General features: G+C 41.8%; 1 protein-coding gene across 1 annotated transcript in view; it reads right to left on the minus strand.

The window, feature by feature from the left end:
- Nucleotides 1-23,128, minus strand: part of LOC138947851 (protein timeless homolog) — a 90,533-nt gene that overhangs the window by 16,907 nt on the left and 50,498 nt on the right. The window contains exons 20-23 of the mRNA XM_070319411.1: nt 3,101-3,166; nt 2,151-2,217; nt 1,127-1,334; nt 211-353 (exon numbers count right to left, since the gene is read on the minus strand). Coding sequence (XP_070175512.1) covers nt 211-353; nt 1,127-1,334; nt 2,151-2,217; nt 3,101-3,166 — 484 coding nt within the window. The remainder of the gene's footprint in view (nt 1-210; nt 354-1,126; nt 1,335-2,150; nt 2,218-3,100; nt 3,167-23,128) is intronic.

The raw sequence follows: 23,128 nt of genomic DNA on the forward strand, positions 1-23,128 counted from the left end.
ACAAAGACATAGACAGACACACACACACACTCACAGACACACAAACATACACACAATGACACAGTCAGACACAAACACTCACACGCACGCCCCACACACATACCCAGGTTTAAAGTCGTAACCCTCAGTGATCTGCATGGCCTCAACGTTCCTCTTGTAGAACATCTCATGTAACTGTACTATAGTGGGCACACACACACAGACACATACCCAGGTTTAAAGTCGTAACCCTCAGTGATCTGCATGGCCTCAACGCTGCCCTTGTAGAACAACATCTCCATGAAGACTTTCTTGTTGCTCTCGGCCACCTGGGAGAACTTGCGAATGACGTGGACTCCTAGAGTATACAGCTCCTGGGAGAAACAAGAACACACATGTTATTCCACTGCATAATGGATACATGACCAGTTAGCTTCCTGTAAACAAGCAAACAGGGATGCGCACATGTATCAAACATTGTCCAAAAAGAGCAATAAGGTTTGCCAAATATTCAGAAAATGTTATCACTTTTCCTGAACCCTGGTCAAAGAGAACAAGGGGAAATGATTTACACATGAGGAGTGTTGCAAAAATGATCTGATGTCTTACAGCTTCAAAATCAATTTACTGTGCTCATTTTCCATATCAGTCTGCAGTTCAACACAGGGACTCCGCCGGAAACAACAGTTTCTCCTTCAGGTCCACCATCTCCGACCGGAACTCGTTTTTCAGGTTTGCTATTACAGTGAAACCACCCTTGTTAAGATCCCCTCCCTTTTAAACACTTGTGTTATCACGTCACTCTCTCTTGATAACCTCTGTAAATGTACCCCCATCTTGAGACCCCCTCCTTTTTAAGACCTGATTCTCATAGAATGTTGGAAGTCTCAAAAGGGGGGTTCCACTGCAACTCTTAGACACACAAAAAGAAAGTTGTTATAGGGTAACCCAACCGACCCAATTTGTTCCCGCCAACCCTAAAACATTTTTTCATTTCTCAAAAAATTCAAACAAAAAACAACCTCTGGCACACTTTGCAAACCATACCGAGACTAAAAAAAAAGAAGAAAAAAAAGAAAAGCCGCCCGACCGACCGACCGACCCTTTGGTCACGTTACCCTTAACCAACATGTTTTGTGTGCCTTACCTTGAATCTTCCGGAACGTGCGTTAGGTCCCAGCATCAGTTTCTGGAAGACTCTGAAGAGCGATGCCTGGAACAGCATACCGATGAAGCCGAGGTCGAACCCCATACGATGCAGCATTTTGGCCACACAGTGGTTGGTGTGCGCAGAGTTCTTCTCAAAGTCCGCCGCCAGAATCACGTACGCTTTCAGGATGGGAGGCTTGGCGAAGCTGTTACAGTAAGTGACACAATCAGAGAAATGGCAAGGACAGTTATTTCACAGAAATGACACAACACCAAAACAACAAGGGCACCAAAACAACAAGGGTTAAAATCTGACGTAAGGAAAAGCTGTGACAGTGGGTGACGGAATGAGAGAAGTGGTAAGGACATTTATTTCACACAGACACTGAAACGTATTCACACACCAAAACAACAACAAGCGTTAAAATCTGACGTAAGGCGAATCTGAGACAGTAAGTGACAGAATGAGAGAAGGGGTAAGGACAGTTATTTCACACTGAAGAGAAACGCATACACACACCAAACGGCAACAGCAACCAAAACCTGATGTAAGTTTCGCTAAAAAGACAATCCAACGGAGGGTTTATGATAAAAAGGAAAAAAGCAATCTGCACTTTCCAGACTTTTGTTTGAAAAGATGAAACATGAAACATGAAAGGTGAAAGATGAAACATGAAAGTAAAGTGTACAAATCTTTTTGATACTGCAACCACCAAGCCCTGAACACCCCCTCCCCCTCCCCCACCCATCCTCCCACCCCATGTATGCTGTAATTGTTCAAGTGTTTTTCTGTTGTAGGGTTCTGTCCCTTTGGTTAGGTGATGTCCTGTAATGTACAGCATATACATGTTAAAAAAAAAATAAAAAAAATAAAAAAAAATTCACAAAAAGAGATTTAAAAAAAAAGTTAAACAAAAAGTGTACAAAACTAATGATAATTCAAGTCAAAATTAAAATAAAAGTTATCGCTTATCACCGATTGGTGGAGGTCTAAAAGGGGTGTTCCACTGTGCGTCACTCACTTCATGAGATACTCCGTGAAGTTAAACTCCTGTTCCCAGTCCCCGCGCTGCGCTGTTGTCTCCTCCTCTGAAATTAATTATGCAAATATTTCACTTTTAAGCACAGATTACACTAAAAACAAAAAATTCTTTAAAAAAATGTATGCTGAAGTGGGTAGCATATTAGACCCTGATTGCTTGTCTAGTTATTGAACATGTCTTGTTTAGTCTTATGCTTTATACCCTTGTGTTCTGTGCATTGCATGACAAAATGGACACAAATTGCCTGAATAGACATTATTGGAGAAAAAAAATACTTCAAGGGTTAGAAAAAAGCGATGATAAAGATTAAACAGAATCAGACAAAAGAACTGTATTCAGTCCAAACATGGAATGACTAACTTATTTCTCACTGTATCCTCTGCAAGTTCAAATATAACAAGGGGGAGTAACCAATCCAGCCAAAAGTGAGAGCTGACAAGATTTCTTCCCTTGTTGAAAATATATTTTGATCTGCCCGACTTGGTGATTCTACTTACTTTTCCAGAAACTCTGAAATATAAACACAGAAGAAACTACACATTTGTGACCCTCCACCACGGAATGAGTCGCATGTCATCTTTGCATGATTTTCATATTTTTACATTTTCCTAAAGAGTGTTTTATGCTCTTTCCAGTGGTGAAACCCGTTTTAGAAAAGAGCAAAAAGTTTTCGAGTTATAAGCTTGTGACTAAGGTGACCCTCACACTTTTACCACAGTCCCCCCGGACTTATTTTAAGCCTAGCGCAGAACCGCGCGAGGTGACATGCGACTCATTTCGTGGTGGAGGGTCACATTTGTATCTGCATGCCAGAACAAAAACATTATTTTTGTAGCAATACATTTCTGTTTACCAGACACAATTTAGTAAGCTTTGTTCACCACACGTGTGCCATTTTCTGCTGAAACCAAATTGAAAACACAACCAACCATCATTGTCTTGTTCCTCTTCTTCCATCCCCATTTCTTCAGGCTGCGTTTCTTCCATGTTCGGCCCTGAAAGAACACGTGAGACACATTCACAACAGATGGAAACACTCACTGCTAACTCTGTAACACGTGAGACACATTCACAACAGATGGAAACACTCACTGCTAACTCTGTAACACGTGAGACACATTCACAACAGATGGAAACACTCACTGCTAACTCTGTAACACGTGAGACACATTCACAACAGATGGAAACACTCACTGCTAACTCCGTAACATGTGAGACACATTCACAACAGATGGAAACACTCACTGCTAACTCTGTAACACGTGAGACACATTCACAACAGATGGAAACACTCACTGCTAACTCCGTAACACGTGAGACACATTCACAACAGATGGAAACACTCACTGCTAACTCTGTAACACGTGAGACACATTCACAACAGATGGAAACACTCACTGCTAACTCCGTAACATGTGAGACACATTCACAACAGATGGAAACACTCACTGCTAACTCTGTAACATGTGAGACACATTCACAACAGATGGAAACACTCACTGCTAACTCTGTAACACGTGAGACACATTCACAACAGATGGAAACACTCACTGCTAACTCTGTAACACGTGAGACACATTCACAACAGATGGAAACACTCACTGCTAACTCTGTAACACGTGAGACACATTCACAACAGATGGAAACACTCACTGCTAACTCCGTAACACGTGAGACACATTCACAACAGATGGAAACACTCACTGCTAACTCTGTAACATGTGAGACACATTCACAACAGATGGAAACACTCACTGCTAACTCCGTAACACGTGAGACACATTCACAACAGATGGAAACACTCACTGCTAACTCCGTAACACGTGAGACACATTCACATCAGATGGAAACACTCACTGCTAACTCTGTAACATGTGAGACACATTCACAACAGATGGAAACACTCACTGCTAACTCTGTAACATGTGAGACACATTCACAACAGATGGAAACACTCACTGCTAACTCCGTAACATGTGAGACACATTCACAACAGATGGAAACACTCACTGCTAACTCTGTAACACGTGAGACACATTCACAACAGATGGAAACACTCACTGCTAACTCTGTAACACGTGAGACACATTCACAACAGATGGAAACACTCACTGCTAACTCCGTAACACGTGAGACACATTCACAACAGATGGAAACACTCACTGCTAACTCTGTAACACGTGAGACACATTCACAACAGATGGAAACACTCACTGCTAACTCCGTAACATGTGAGACACATTCACAACAGATGGAAACACTCACTGCTAACTCTGTAACATGTGAGACACATTCACAACAGATGGAAACACTCACTGCTAACTCCGTAACACGTGAGACACATTCACAACAGATGGAAACACTCACTGCTAACTCCGTAACACGTGAGACACATTCACAACAGATGGAAACACTCACTGCTAACTCTGTAACACGTGAGACACATTCACAACAGATGGAAACACTCACTGCTAACTCTGTAACACGTGAGACACATTCACAACAGATGGAAACACTCACTGCTAACTCTGTAACCACCATGCGCAACCTGCTCGCTTTGATATAGGCAACCTAGATGCATTGTCTCAAGTTTTCTCACATAGTGCGATGCATTGTTTAGAATATGTATAGTGACTAAACGAGTATCCACAATATAGCCTATATATAATATACAACATGCAGTATTGCATATTAAATATTCTGCGCTTCTATGTACTATGTACTACACACTATGTTGATGATGGTTTCATGAGTATAGTTAAGCCATGGTATGCACATTTTATGATAAGTTTAAACATTTATAAAACATGCAGTGAAAAACAAACATCCTGCGCCACTTTGTACTCTTTTGATAATGGCTCAATGTGTACAATTGAGTTGTGGTATGCACACAATAGCGTAACATAAAAAATACTATGTCATATATCTCAAGTACATTGTACCTGATTCGATGATAAAAACAAAATGATGATAAAATCATGTACCTATGAACCATGTACCCGTTGCACCCGTTGTGTCAAACAACTTTGCCTTTGCTCACTCGGCGCCTCGTTTCCTTTTGCCACCAGCTATTTGTGCACGTTTTCGCACGAGGACTGTTCACGTATTTTCACGTGTCTTTTAAGCTGGTCTGCGTGTCTCATCAGGTGTGCCACGCCTGCCCTAGTTTGTGCACGTATTAAAAGACCACAGGCCAAACGACAAAATTTAATGCGGTCAGCATTTTACCCTTTGTCTTGCATGTGAACATTAAATGTTGTTCAAGAGAGCAAGTGGCAGTACTTTCTCTTCTATTATCTCTGGTTGTTTTAGTTATTTTTTTAGTTATTTTTGAAATAGTTACCTTTGATTGATACCTTAGTTTACCCTATATTTTACATTAACACGCGAGACTGCGTGTCTAAATATTTTGTTTTCGATTGTTTTTGATTGTTGACTTTAACTGTCGACGTTGGTGATTGTGTGTCTGTTTGATTGTTGGTTTGTTTGCTTGTTGTTGTTTGTTGTTGTCCACAATGACTTCATGCCTGATGCAAAAGGATGGGGCGCACGTGTCGGGGAGATTGTCTCACACCCTTGGCTCTGCCTTGTTTGATTTTTTGCAACGAGCTGTGACCTAGATGGGTGGGTGTAGTCTGTCTCAATACAGAGCCAGTGTGGGAAGTTATCTCCCTGTTGCGTCAGCGCTATCTGTGTATAAACTATCTTTTCTTAACAAGGGAAATATCCAGTCACTTATGGTTATTCTCGTTCGTGGTAGTGCTGGCTTGTCTCTTGCGTTGTTTTTGTTTTTATTTCCTGCCCGGAAGCTTACTCGTAACGACCCAATATGTTGTTACGACATTGCTGTGAACTTTGCTGGTTCGATGTGGAAATATGCCACCTCACTCATTTTTTGTGCTGATTCTGTGAATTTTACATCTCAAACCATATCTATTGCAATTTGCTTATTGTTGTTTATGTGTGGTGATATCCATCCTAATCCTGGACCAAGCACAACCCGAGGGGATGGGATCTCTATTGTTCATGTAAACACTCGCAGTCTTCAATATAAGACACCGTTCCTTGAGGCCGAATTGGGGAAGTTTGATATAATAACTGTATCTGAGACCTGGCTGTCGGACAAAGTTGACCAAGACTGCATCTGCTTAAAAGGTTACCACCCTCCAGTTAGACGTGATAGGCCCGGGGATTCCCACGGCGGCGTAGCCGTTTATGTAAATAGTAATCTGATTTGCAAACCGAGGATCGACTTGTGTATACCTGATTTAGAAGCGATCTGGATTGAGACTAAGTTGGGTCAAGATACTCTTCTCGTTGGTGTGTTTTATAGACCACCGAGTGCAACCGTCGACCATTGGCTTCTTATCAACGATTCCGTTCAACTTGCCATGAATACCCCACACAAGTTTATTATCTTTGGTGATCTCAACGCTGATTGTACTGTTAACCCCCCGTTTCATCTGCGGGAATTAATGAACACAAACAGTTTATCTCAGTTGATATCAGAACCCACTCGAATAACCGATACCTCGTCAACTATAATTGATCTGGTATTAACTCCGTGTCCTAACTTGGTAAAAAGAGTTGGTGTTCTACCACCTGTATGCAGTGACCACTCGTGTCCTTTTGTATATTTGAATTATGACTTACCGTCGGGTGGTTCATTCAAACGAACACTATATAATTATTCCAAAATCGATGTTGACAAGTTGTTGCAAGATATGGAAAGTGTAGATTGGAATAATATAGTCGATTTAGAATCCATTGATGATGCCGCTGAAATTTTTTCCGATAAGTTAATGATGATAGCTAAAGAATGTATGCCTGTAAAGGTAGTGACAATGAACGGACACGATGCTGTATGGATCACCGAGGAAATCAAAAAGTTGATTAGGAAAAAGCAATATATTCACGCATTAGCCAAACGTCTGGATACTGTATGGTGCTGGTCTCTTTTCCGACGGTTGAGAAATAATTTGACTGATGTTATAAGAAAAAGGAAAGAAGAGCACATTAGGGAACTAGAAAATAGAATATTGTCACCTCATAATTTTGGCAATAAAGACTGGTGGAAGGTAGTCAACTCTTTTTTGAAAAAGAAAGGAATGAGTACAAATGAGATTCCGCCGATTGAAAGCAATGGAATTGTGTATTACTCTGCAGAGGACAAAGCCGAGATTTTTAATGAAGCATTTCTACGACAGTCGCATATACAAGGTCATGATGATGACGTTCCACCAGTTGAAGAAGAGCCCATTTCCATTAGTCCTCTCGTGATAACTACCGAAATGGTGTACGCTGTTCTAAACAACCTCGATGTTAGGAAAGCAGTAGGTCCTGATTTGGTTCACAATAAACTTCTTAAACTTGCTGCTTGTATTATTTCAAATCCGCTTGCAACCCTTTTCCAGAGATCGTTGGCTGAGGGAAAGTTTCCGAAAATTTGGAAAGTAGCTCATGTGAATCCCATTTATAAGAAAGGTGAAAAAGAACACTGCAGTAACTATCGTCCGATCTCATTACTCAGTTGCATTGGAAAAGTATTGGAAAAATGTGTTCAAGCCCATGTTTTTCGATATCTCACAGAGAATGATTTATTAACGGTTTCTCAGTCAGGGTTTATTCCTGGTGATTCAACTAGTTTTCAGTTGTTGAGTATGTATGACGATTTTTGTCAATCCTTAGATAAGCAGTTGACGACTCAGGCTGTTTTCTGTGATATATCAAAAGCCTTCGACAGAGTGTGGCACAAGGGTTTGTTGCATAAATTATATGCTATAGGCATAAGAGGTGTTTTATTAAAATGGTTTGAAGATTATTTGACAGGCAGGTTACAAGCCGTTGTTATCCAAGGCAGGAAATCGACATACGGACGTGTTTGTTCAGGTGTTCCCCAAGGTTCTGTTCTGGGGCCCTTGTTGTTCCTTGTGTACATTAACGATATTGTCATTAATATCGAATCTGTCATTAAACTTTTTGCTGATGATACCAGTTTGTATTTATCTCTAAATGATGCAAACACGCGGACACAGATCTTAAATGCAGACTTAGCCAAAATTGCACACTGGGCGGAAAAATGGAAAGTTAATTTCAATAATTTAAAAACAGATTTGATGACCTTTTCTGGAAATAGAATGCCTGAAACCCTTCCTCTTGTATTTGATGGAACAGTTCTGAGAGAAAACCACGTTCACAAACATCTTGGTGTACTGATTCAGAGCGACTGCAAATGGGAATCACATGTTCAGTCAATTATATCTAAAGTACGTGTTCTTCTCTCATGTTTTCGGTCCTATAAGTATCGCCTTAGCCGAAAGGCACTTGAACTTATGTATAAATCTTTTATTATTCCCCATTTTGATTTTTCTGACGTCATTTGGGATAACTGTTCTGACAGATTAGCTACTTTATTAGAAAACTTGCATCTTGATGCCATAAGAACCATTATAGGTGCAGTTCGTGGCACGAGTCACCAAAAATTGTACGATGAATCAGGATTTACAACACTGAAGGAGAGGCGAAAAAGACACAAATTGATTTTGTATTTCAAATTAGTTAATGCACGCGTGCCACCATACTTACTAGAACGTCTGCCTCCTCTCGTTGCTTCTGTGAACCCTTACCATAGACGAAGACCACTTGACAGACAGACTCCCCACTCTCGAACTGAATTGTATAAAAAGTCATTTTTTCTGTCTTCGACTTCCCTGTGGAATGAGCTTCCAGATACTGTAAAACAACTTGATTCTATTGGGTTATTTAAAAAACGTATTAGTTCTGATTCACAACAGATGGAAACACTCACTGCTAACTCTGTAACACGTGAGACACATTCACAACAGATGGAAACACTCACTGCTAACTCTGTAACACGTGAGACACATTCACAACAGATGGAAACACTCACTGCTAACTCCGTAACACGTGAGACACATTCACAACAGATGGAAACACTCACTGCTAACTCTGTAACATGTGAGACACATTCACAACAGATGGAAACACTCACTGCTAACTCCGTAACACGTGAGACACATTCACAACAGATGGAAACACTCACTGCTAACTCTGTAACATGTGAGACACATTCACAACAGATGGAAACACTCACTGCTAACTCCGTAACACGTGAGACACATTCACAACAGATGGAAACACTCACTGCTAACTCTGTAACATGTGAGACACATTCACAACAGATGGAAACACTCACTGCTAACTCCGTAACATGTGAGACACATTCACATCAGATGGAAACACTCACTGCTAACTCCGTAACATGTGAGACACATTCACAACAGATGGAAACACTCACTGCTAACTCCGTAACACGTGAGACACATTCACAACAGATGGAAACACTCACTGCTAACTCTGTAACACGTGAGACACATTCACAACAGATGGAAACACTCACTGCTAACTCTGTAACACGTGAGACACATTCACAACAGATGGAAACACTCACTGCTAACTCTGTAACACGTGAGACACATTCACAACAGATGGAAACACTCACTGCTAACTCTGTAACACGTGAGACACATTCACAACAGATGGAAACACTCACTGCTAACTCCGTAACATGTGAGACACATTCACAACAGATGGAAACACTCACTGCTAACTCTGTAACATGTGAGACACATTCACAACAGATGGAAACACTCACTGCTAACTCCGTAACACGTGAGACACATTCACAACAGATGGAAACACTCACTGCTAACTCTGTAACATGTGAGACACATTCACAACAGATGGAAACACTCACTGCTAACTCCGTAACACGTGAGACACATTCACAACAGATGGAAACACTCACTGCTAACTCCGTAACATGTGAGACACATTCACAACAGATGGAAACACTCACTGCTAACTCTGTAACATGTGAGACACATTCACAACAGATGGAAACACTCACTGCTAACTCCGTAACATGTGAGACACATTCACAACAGATGGAAACACTCACTGCTAACTCTGTAACATGTGAGACACATTCACAACAGATGGAAACACTCACTGCTAACTCCGTAACACGTGAGACACATTCACAACAGATGGAAACACTCACTGCTAACTCTGTAACACGTGAGACACATTCACAACAGATGGAAACACTCACTGCTAACTCTGTAACATGTGAGACACATTCACAACAGATGGAAACACTCACTGCTAACTCCGTAACATGTGAGACACATTCACAACAGATGGAAACACTCACTGCTAACTCCGTAACACGTGAGACACATTCACAACAGATGGAAACACTCACTGCTAACTCTGTAACACGTGAGACACATTCACAACAGATGGAAACACTCACTGCTAACTCTGTAACACGTGAGACACATTCACAACAGATGGAAACACTCACTGCTAACTCTGTAACACGTGAGACACATTCACAACAGATGGAAACACTCACTGCTAACTCTGTAACACGTGAGACACATTCACAACAGATGGAAACACTCACTGCTAACTCCGTAACATGTGAGACACATTCACAACAGATGGAAACACTCACTGCTAACTCCGTAACATGTGAGACACATTCACAACAGATGGAAACACTCACTGCTAACTCCGTAACACGTGAGACACATTCACAACAGATGGAAACACTCACTGCTAACTCCGTAACACGTGAGACACATTCACAACAGATGGAAACACTCACTGCTAACTCCGTAACATGTGAGACACATTCACAACAGATGGAAACACTCACTGCTAACTCTGTAACACGTGAGACACATTCACAACAGATGGAAACACTCACTGCTAACTCTGTAACACGTGAGACACATTCACAACAGATGGAAACACTCACTGCTAACTCCGTAACACGTGAGACACATTCACAACAGATGGAAACACTCACTGCTAACTCTGTAACATGTGAGACACATTCACAACAAATGGAAACACTCACTGCTAACTCCGTAACACGTGAGACACATTCACAACAGATGGAAACACTCACTGCTAACTCTGTAACACGTGAGACACATTCACAACAGATGGAAACACTCACTGCTAACTCTGTAACACGTGAGACACATTCACAACAGATGGAAACACTCACTGCTAACTCTGTAACATGTGAGACACATTCACAACAGATGGAAACACTCACTGCTAACTCCGTAACATGTGAGACACATTCACAACAGATGGAAACACTCACTGCTAACTCTGTAACATGTGAGACACATTCACAACAGATGGAAACACTCACTGCTAACTCCGTAACATGTGAGACACATTCACAACAGATGGAAACACTCACTGCTAACTCTGTAACATGTGAGACACATTCACAACAGATGGAAACACTCACTGCTAACTCCGTAACACGTGAGACACATTCACAACAGATGGAAACACTCACTGCTAACTCTGTAACATGTGAGACACATTCACAACAGATGGAAACACTCACTGCTAACTCCGTAACACGTGAGACACATTCACAACAGATGGAAACACTCACTGCTAACTCCGTAACATGTGAGACACATTCACAACAGATGGAAACACTCACTGCTAACTCTGTAACATGTGAGACACATTCACAACAGATGGAAACACTTACTGCTAACTCCGTAACACGTGAGACACATTCACAACAGATGGAAACACTCACTGCTAACTCTGTAACATGTGAGACACATTCACAACAGATGGAAACACTCACTGCTAACTCCGTAACACGTGAGACACATTCACAACAGATGGAAACACTCACTGCTAACTCTGTAACATGTGAGACACATTCACAACAGATGGAAACACTCACTGCTAACTCCGTAACACGTGAGACACATTCACAACAGATGGAAACACTCACTGCTAACTCTGTAACATGTGAGACACATTCACAACAGATGGAAACACTCACTGCTAACTCCGTAACACGTGAGACACATTCACAACAGATGGAAACACTCACTGCTAACTCTGTAACATGTGAGACACATTCACAACAGATGGAAACACTCACTGCTAACTCCGTAACATGTGAGACACATTCACAACAGATGGAAACACTCACTGCTAACTCCGTAACATGTGAGACACATTCACAACAGATGGAAACACTCACTGCTAACTCCGTAACATGTGAGACACATTCACAACAGATGGAAACACTCACTGCTAACTCCGTAACACGTGAGACACATTCACAACAGATGGAAACACTCACTGCTAACTCTGTAACACGTGAGACACATTCACAACAGATGGAAACACTCACTGCTAACTCTGTAACACGTGAGACACATTCACAACAGATGGAAACACTCACTGCTAACTCTGTAACACGTGAGACACATTCACAACAGATGGAAACACTCACTGCTAACTCCGTAACATGTGAGACACATTCACAACAGATGGAAACACTCACTGCTAACTCCGTAACATGTGAGACACATTCACAACAGATGGAAACACTCACTGCTAACTCCGTAACACGTGAGACACATTCACAACAGATGGAAACACTCACTGCTAACTCCGTAACACGTGAGACACATTCACAACAGATGGAAACACTCACTGCTAACTCCGTAACATGTGAGACACATTCACAACAGATGGAAACACTCACTGCTAACTCTGTAACACGTGAGACACATTCACAACAGATGGAAACACTCACTGCTAACTCTGTAACACGTGAGACACATTCACAACAGATAGAAACACTCACTGCTAACTCCGTAACATGTGAGACACATTCACAACAGATGGAAACACTCACTGCTAACTCTGTAACATGTGAGACACATTCACAACAAATGGAAACACTCACTGCTAACTCCGTAACACGTGAGACACATTCACAACAGATGGAAACACTCACTGCTAACTCTGTAACACGTGAGACACATTCACAACAGATGGAAACACTCACTGCTAACTCTGTAACACGTGAGACACATTCACAACAGATGGAAACACTCACTGCTAACTCTGTAACATGTGAGACACATTCACAACAGATGGAAACACTCACTGCTAACTCCGTAACACGTGAGACACATTCACAACAGATGGAAACACTCACTGCTAACTCCGTAACATGTGAGACACATTCACAACAGATGGAAACACTCACTGCTAACTCTGTAACACGTGAGACACATTCACAACAGATGGAAACACTCACTGCTAACTCTGTAACACGTGAGACACATTCACAACAGATGGAAACACTCACTGCTAACTCCGTAACATGTGAGACACATTCACAACAGATGGAAACACTCACTGCTAACTCTGTAACATGTGAGACACATTCACAACAGATGGAAACACTCACTGCTAACTCCGTAACACGTGAGACACATTCACAACAGATGGAAACACTCACTGCTAACTCTGTAACATGTGAGACACATTCACAACAGATGGAAACACTCACTGCTAACTCCGTAACACGTGAGACACATTCACAACAGATGGAAACACTCACTGCTAACTCCGTAACATGTGAGACACATTCACAACAGATGGAAACACTCACTGCTAACTCTGTAACATGTGAGACACATTCACAACAGATGGAAACACTCACTGCTAACTCCGTAACACGTGAGACACATTCACAACAGATGGAAACACTCACTGCTAACTCTGTAACACGTGAGACACATTCACAACAGATGGAAACACTCACTGCTAACTCTGTAACACGTGAGACACATTCACAACAGATGGAAACACTCACTGCTAACTCTGTAACATGTGAGACACATTCACAACAGATGGAAACACTCACTGCTAACTCTGTAACACGTGAGACACATTCACAACAGATGGAAACACTCACTGCTAACTCTGTAACATGTGAGACACATTCACAACAGATGGAAACACTCACTGCTAACTCCGTAACACGTGAGACACATTCACAACAGATGGAAACACTCACTGCTAACTCTGTAACATGTGAGACACATTCACAACAGATGGAAACACTCACTGCTAACTCTGTAACATGTGAGACACATTCACAACAGATGGAAACACTCACTGCTAACTCCGTAACACGTGAGACACATTCACAACAGATGGAAACACTCACTGCTAACTCTGTAACACGTGAGACACATTCACAACAGATGGAAACACTCACTGCTAACTCTGTAACACGTGAGACACATTCACAACAGATGGAAACACTCACTGCTAACTCTGTAACATGTGAGACACATTCACAACAGATGGAAACACTCACTGCTAACTCCGTAACACGTGAGACACATTCACAACAGATGGAAACACTCACTGCTAACTCTGTAACATGTGAGACACATTCACAACAGATGGAAACACTCACTGCTAACTCCGTAACACGTGAGACACATTCACAACAGATGGAAACACTCACTGCTAACTCCGTAACATGTGAGACACATTCACAACAGATGGAAACACTCACTGCTAACTCTGTAACACGTGAGACACATTCACAACAGATGGAAACACTCACTGCTAACTCCGTAACACGTGAGACACATTCACAACAGATGGAAACACTCACTGCTAACTCCGTAACATGTGAGACACATTCACAACAGATGGAAACACTCACTGCTAACTCTGTAACACGTGAGACACATTCACAACAGATGGAAACACTCACTGCTAACTCTGTAACACGTGAGACACATTCACAACAGATGGAAACACTCACTGCTAACTCCGTAACACGTGAGACACATTCACAACAGATGGAAACACTCACTGCTAACTCTGTAACATGTGAGACACATTCACAACAGATGGAAACACTCACTGCTAACTCCGTAACACGTGAGACACATTCACAACAGATGGAAACACTCACTGCTAACTCTGTAACACGTGAGACACATTCACAACAGATGGAAACACTCACTGCTAACTCTGTAACACGTGAGACACATTCACAACAGATGGAAACACTCACTGCTAACTCTGTAACATGTGAGACACATTCACAACAGATGGAAACACTCACTGCTAACTCCGTAACATGTGAGACACATTCACAACAGATGGAAACACTCACTGCTAACTCTGTAACATGTGAGACACATTCACAACAGATGGAAACACTCACTGCTAACTCCGTAACATGTGAGACACATTCACAACAGATGGAAACACTCACTGCTAACTCTGTAACATGTGAGACACATTCACAACAGATGGAAACACTCACTGCTAACTCCGTAACACGTGAGACACATTCACAACAGATGGAAACACTCACTGCTAACTCTGTAACATGTGAGACACATTCACAACAGATGGAAACACTCACTGCTAACTCCGTAACACGTGAGACACATTCACAACAGATGGAAACACTCACTGCTAACTCCGTAACATGTGAGACACATTCACAACAGATGGAAACACTCACTGCTAACTCTGTAACATGTGAGACACATTCACAACAGATGGAAACACTTACTGCTAACTCCGTAACACGTGAGACACATTCACAACAGATGGAAACACTCACTGCTAACTCTGTAACATGTGAGACACATTCACAACAGATGGAAACACTCACTGCTAACTCCGTAACACGTGAGACACATTCACAACAGATGGAAACACTCACTGCTAACTCTGTAACATGTGAGACACATTCACAACAGATGGAAACACTCACTGCTAACTCCGTAACACGTGAGACACATTCACAACAGATGGAAACACTCACTGCTAACTCTGTAACATGTGAGACACATTCACAACAGATGGAAACACTCACTGCTAACTCCGTAACATGTGAGACACATTCACAACAGATGGAAACACTCACTGCTAACTCTGTAACATGTGAGACACATTCACAACAGATGGAAACACTCACTGCTAACTCCGTAACATGTGAGACACATTCACAACAGATAGAAACACTCACTGCTAACTCCGTAACACGTGAGACACATTCACAACAGATGGAAACACTCACTGCTAACTCTGTAACACGTGAGACACATTCACAACAGATGGAAACACTCACTGCTAACTCTGTAACACGTGAGACACATTCACAACAGATGGAAACACTCACTGCTAACTCTGTAACACGTGAGACACATTCACAACAGATGGAAACACTCACTGCTAACTCCGTAACATGTGAGACACATTCACAACAGATGGAAACACTCACTGCTAACTCCGTAACATGTGAGACACATTCACAACAGATGGAAACACTCACTGCTAACTCCGTAACACGTGAGACACATTCACAACAGATGGAAACACTCACTGCTAACTCCGTAACACGTGAGACACATTCACAACAGATGGAAACACTCACTGCTAACTCCGTAACATGTGAGACACATTCACAACAGATGGAAACACTCACTGCTAACTCTGTAACACGTGAGACACATTCACAACAGATGGAAACACTCACTGCTAACTCTGTAACACGTGAGACACATTCACAACAGATGGAAACACTCACTGCTAACTCCGTAACATGTGAGACACATTCACAACAGATGGAAACACTCACTGCTAACTCTGTAACATGTGAGACACATTCACAACAGATGGAAACACTCACTGCTAACTCCGTAACACGTGAGACACATTCACAACAGATGGAAACACTCACTGCTAACTCTGTAACACGTGAGACACATTCACAACAGATGGAAACACTCACTGCTAACTCTGTAACACGTGAGACACATTCACAACAGATGGAAACACTCACTGCTAACTCTGTAACATGTGAGACACATTCACAACAGATGGAAACACTCACTGCTAACTCCGTAACACGTGAGACACATTCACAACAGATGGAAACACTCACTGCTAACTCCGTAACATGTGAGACACATTCACAACAGATGGAAACACTCACTGCTAACTCTGTAACACGTGAGACACATTCACAACAGATGGAAACACTCACTGCTAACTCTGTAACACGTGAGACACATTCACAACAGATGGAAACACTCACTGCTAACTCCGTAACATGTGAGACACATTCACAACAGATGGAAACACTCACTGCTAACTCTGTAACATGTGAGACACATTCACAACAGATGGAAACACTCACTGCTAACTCCGTAACACGTGAGACACATTCACAACAGATGGAAACACTCACTGCTAACTCTGTAACATGTGAGACACATTCACAACAGATGGAAACACTCACTGCTAACTCCGTAACACGTGAGACACATTCACAACAGATGGAAACACTCACTGCTAACTCCGTAACATGTGAGACACATTCACAACAGATGGAAACACTCACTGCTAACTCTGTAACATGTGAGACACATTCACAACAGATGGAAACACTCACTGCTAACTCCGTAACACGTGAGACACATTCACAACAGATGGAAACACTCACTGCTAACTCTGTAACACGTGAGACACATTCACAACAGATGGAAACACTCACTGCTAACTCTGTAACACGTGAGACACATTCACAACAGATGGAAACACTCACTGCTAACTCTGTAACATGTGAGACACATTCACAACAGATGGAAACACTCACTGCTAACTCCGTAACACGTGAGACACATTCACAACAGATGGAAACACTCACTGCTAACTCTGTAACATGTGAGACACATTCACAACAGATGGAAACACTCACTGCTAACTCCGTAACACGTGAGACACATTCACAACAGATGGAAACACTCACTGCTAACTCTGTAACATGTGAGACACATTCACAACAGATGGAAACACTCACTGCTAACTCTGTAACATGTGAGACACATTCACAACAGATGGAAACACTCACTGCTAACTCCGTAACACGTGAGACACATTCACAACAGATGGAAACACTCACTGCTAACTCTGTAACACGTGAGACACATTCACAACAGATGGAAACACTCACTGCTAACTCTGTAACACGTGAGACACATTCACAACAGATGGAAACACTCACTGCTAACTCTGTAACATGTGAGACACATTCACAACAGATGGAAACACTCACTGCTAACTCCGTAACACGTGAGACACATTCACAACAGATGGAAACACTCACTGCTAACTCTGTAACATGTGAGACACATTCACAACAGATGGAAACACTCACTGCTAACTCCGTAACACGTGAGACACATTCACAACAGATGGAAACACTCACTGCTAACTCTGTAACATGTGAGACACATTCACAACAGATGGAAACACTCACTGCTAACTCTGTAACATGTGAGACACATTCACAACAGATGGAAACACTCACTGCTAACTCTGTAACATGTGAGACACATTCACAACAGATGGAAACACTCACTGCTAACTCTGTAACATGTGAGACACATTCACAACAGATGGAAACACTCACTGCTAACTCCGTAACACGTGAGACACATTCACAACAGATGGAAACACTCACTGCTAACTCTGTAACATGTGAGACACATTCACAACAGATGGAAACACTCACTGCTAACTCTGTAACATGTGAGACACATTCACAACAGATGGAAACACTCACTGCTAACTCTGTAACACGTGAGACACATTCACAACAGATGGAAACACTCACTGCTAACTCTGTAACACGTGAGACACATTCACAACAGATGGAAACACTCACTGCTAACTCTGTAACACGTGAGACACATTCACAACAGATGGAAACACTCACTGCTAACTCTGTAACACGTGAGACACATTCACAACAGATGGAAACACTCACTGCTAACTCCGTAACATGTGAGACACATTCACAACAGATGGAAACACTCACTGCTAACTCCGTAACACGTGAGACACATTCACAACAGATGGAAACACTCACTGCTAACTCTGTAACACGTGAGACACATTCACAACAGATGGAAACACTCACTGCTAACTCTGTAACACGTGAGACACATTCACAACAGATGGAAACACTCACTGCTAACTCTGTAACATGTGAGACACATTCACAACAGATGGAAACACTCACTGCTAACTCTGTAACATGTGCACACCCTCTCTGTGCACAATTTCTCTCTTGAATGCATAAGTGCACACAAAGAAATTTTGCACCAAAATCTAGATTCAGATTTTACTGAAAAACACGCAGATGAGATTAAACATAACAAGACACTTATGCTGTAGCGGATCTTAAAGGAGCATCTGCCAAAACAAAACACAAACAAAACAACCCTTAATGTTGGTGTAAACAGTATAAACCATCTTCAATTCTCTTCAAGTCATGGAAGACAGTGTGCAACATGTGTTAACTTCAAACTGAATGATTTAACACAGGAAGCCATGCACCTGATTATTTCATTGTTGATATTTTCATTTTATGTTTTTAATCTACTTGTATTATGTTAAAAAACAAGAAGAGCAAACGCTCGATCGAGTCACTTTCGCAGTTCTGAATATCATATGAGGCATCAGATGGACAGGAAGAAATTGCTATTCACAACACAATGAGTCACGTTCACATAAAATTTGAGCCCGGTCACTTTTATAGTTTCCGAGAAAAGCCCAACGTTAAGTTGTGTGTTGCCAAACAGAAAAGGCTAGTTATCTCCCTTGTTTTTCTGATAACGTTCGTAAAAGGCTACAGATGTAAATACTTTGATGTAAAGAATAATCCTACAAAGTTTCAATCACATCCGATGAACTTTGTCAAAGATATAAAATGTCTAATTTTTCCTTTGACGCTGACCTGTGACCTTGAAAAAGGTCAAAGGTCAACGAAACCATCGTTAAAGTGTAGAGGTCATTGGAGGTCACGACTAAACAAAATATGAGCCCGATCGCTTTGATAGTTTCCGAGAAAAGTCCAACGTTAAGGTGGTGTCTACGGACGGCCGGCCGGACAGACTAACACTGACCGATTACATAGAGTCACTTTTTCTCAAGTGACTCAAAAAAGGGAAGTAAATGCTCTATATATAGTGAATTTAGAATATTTACTTCCCTTTGTTTTTGACATCTTGTAATTAGCGTTCACTTTTATATTGGTGTGTTCATCACATATTGTATTAATTATTATTATTTTCTTAATTCTTTATTCCCAAAATGTATTGTGTCAAGATACATATCAGGAACCAAAACCGCTGCAAGTGTGAATCAATGTGGCTTTAAACTGTCATCAATGAGGTAACAATCAACTGTCATCAATGAGGTAACAATCAACTGTCATCAATGAGGTAACAATCAACTGTCATCAATGAGGTAACAATCAACTGTCATCAATGAGGTAACAATCAACTGTCATCAATGAGGTAACAATCAACTGCATCTTCCCGGAAGGTCAAAGATCTACGTGAAGTCAAGGTTTGCATCACAGAGCAACAAATGCAATACACTTCCTGCCTTCCAACCACCAGTGCCAACAATCCCCATGCCCTTTTAACTGTTGGCTGCATTTTCATTTCCTTTTTCTGCAAGTCGATCCTGCCTGCCCCCCCCCCCCCCCCCCCCTCATACACACACAAAACTTTCCTAATTCTCTTTAACTTTACCTTCATTAAGACTTCGACTTTTCACAACCTGGTTTTCTCAGAATTGTGAGTCTGAAATGGGGGTTCCATGGTACTAGTACCCCCTCCCTCGCACATGTCCCCCCCCCCCCCCCCCCACCTTCAGTCCTGCAAACGTTTCCTTTCACTGCACTTTCTGCAAGCCTTCCTTTCGTTTGCTCACACATAAATTCTTCTTAACAACCCCCCCCCCCCCCCCCCCCCACTCACACATACTTTCCTTCCCGATTGGTCAATGCATTTTCTCATACTGCAATCCACCCCCCCCCCCTCCTATCCACATATTGCATCATTGTTGTTTGTAGCCCCCCCCCCCCCCCCCACACACACTCTTCCACTTATGCAGCCAGTGATGGTGTATGGTTGGGGGCGGGGGGGGGGGGGGGGGGGAGAGAGCATGAAATGGCGGACAGGAAGCCCAGAATCAAAAGTCAAGTACATGGCTATCAGATGCAGACTGGATGACTTCTACCGTTTCCGACATCAAGGCGGTGGTGTCACAGGGTTGACACTTTGGAGTCACTTTGACACTTTGGAATGGAGTCAGTGAGCTGTGTCAGTGTGTTGAGTTTAGAAATGATGTTTTGGTGACATCTCAAGTGCAGGTCACAGTACAGAGGATTGTAAAATCTAGGTGACCGGGACAAGGGAGACACAGAAAGAGACCAAGAGAAGTAAGGGGTAAGGTGCACATTGGAGAGTTTCCATAGTCAGAAGCACTTATGTTTAACTAATGCAGATAACTCATGAGGATGGCAAGAGAGAAAGAGAGAGAGAGAGAGAGGGGGAGGGGGGGGTGTATGTGTTGGTGTGTATAGTGAGAAAGGGGAGGAGAGGGGTGGGTGGGGTAGGGGTGACACTGAATGGAGTGCGACTGTGTATGTGGGTGTGCATGTGTGTGACAACAGATTTGACTCTTCTCACCAGTAGCTTCAGCAGGAAAGCGTAAAAAGAACCAGACTCTGAAGGGTACTAGTGTGACACAAATAACCACATACACTTTTAGCCATTCAGAGAAAAAGTACCAGGCCTGAGTTCCTGCACACATCTTAACCATTCCTGCATCTGAATCTCTTTCAGCAGTCCAAAGCAACTGAAGACAGACGACAATCTCACAAAGAAAGGTAGACAAGTCGCGTAAGGCGAAATAACAACATTTAGTCAAGCTGTCGAACTCACAAAATGAAACTGAACGCATTGCATTTTTTCCGCAAGACCGTACACTCGTAGCATCGTCTGTCCACCGCTCGTGGCAAAGGCAGTGAAATTAACAATCCAGAAAAGCGCGGTAGCGGTTGCGCTGAGGAGGATAGCACGCTTTTTTATATCTCTATTCTTTTTAACTCTCTGAACGTGCTTTTAATCCAAACATATCATATCTATATGTTTTTGGAATCAGGAACGGACAAGGAATAAGATGAAATTGTTTTTAAATCGATTTCGGAAATTTAATTTTAATCATAATTTTTATATTTTTAATTTTCAGAGCTTGTTTTTAATCCGAATATAACATATTTTATGTTTTTGGAATCAGAAAATGATGAAGAATACGATAAACGTAATTTTGGATCATTTTATAAAAAAATAATTTTAATTACAATTTTCAGAATTTTAATGATCAAAGTCATAAATTAATTTTTAAGCCACCAAGCTGAAATGCAATACCGAAGTCCGGGCTTCGTCGAAGATTACTTGACCAAAATGTCAACCAATTTGGTTGAAAAATGAGGGCGTGACAGTGCCGCCTCAACTTTCACGAAAAGCCGGATATGACGTCATCAAAGACATTTATCAAAAAAATGAAAAAAACGTCTGGGGATATCATATCCAGGAACTCTCATGAAAAATGTCATAAAGATCGGTCCAGTAGTTTACTCTGAATCGCTCTACATACACACACACACACACATACACCACGACCCTCGTCTCGATTCTGCTATCATCCCTCGGTAATAAAGTTTTCGAGTTCGAGTTCGAGTTCCCCCCTCTATGTTAAAACATTTAGTCAAAACTTGACTAAATATAAAAAGCAGGCAGAGATGCAGAGGAGGGAGACAGAAAGCTGACTGAACAAGAAGAGTTTCCTGCAGGGTGGCTAAGTGGGTGAGGTGAGAGTGGCAACATCCTGTCACCAAACAGTGCTGTAAACACTTCTCTTTATGGAAAGGCTTCTAGTTCTAGCACGCTTGCTTCTCTAACCGCATTTACCCCAATAAAAACATGGATGGAGACAGAAAGAAAGACAGCAAACAGAAGAAAAGAAAGAATGAAACCAACGCATGAACGAAAGAGAGAAATTAAAATAAAAACAACGTTTTCTTTATTGCAATGTTTCTAGACTTCTTGCTTCTGTTACCCCATTTACTCCAATAAAACAAACTGGACGGAGACAGAGAGAAAGACAAACTGGAC

Source organism: Littorina saxatilis, linkage group LG14 (genome assembly GCF_037325665.1).
Source record: "Littorina saxatilis isolate snail1 linkage group LG14, US_GU_Lsax_2.0, whole genome shotgun sequence".
NCBI lineage: Eukaryota > Metazoa > Mollusca > Gastropoda > Littorinimorpha > Littorinidae > Littorina > Littorina saxatilis.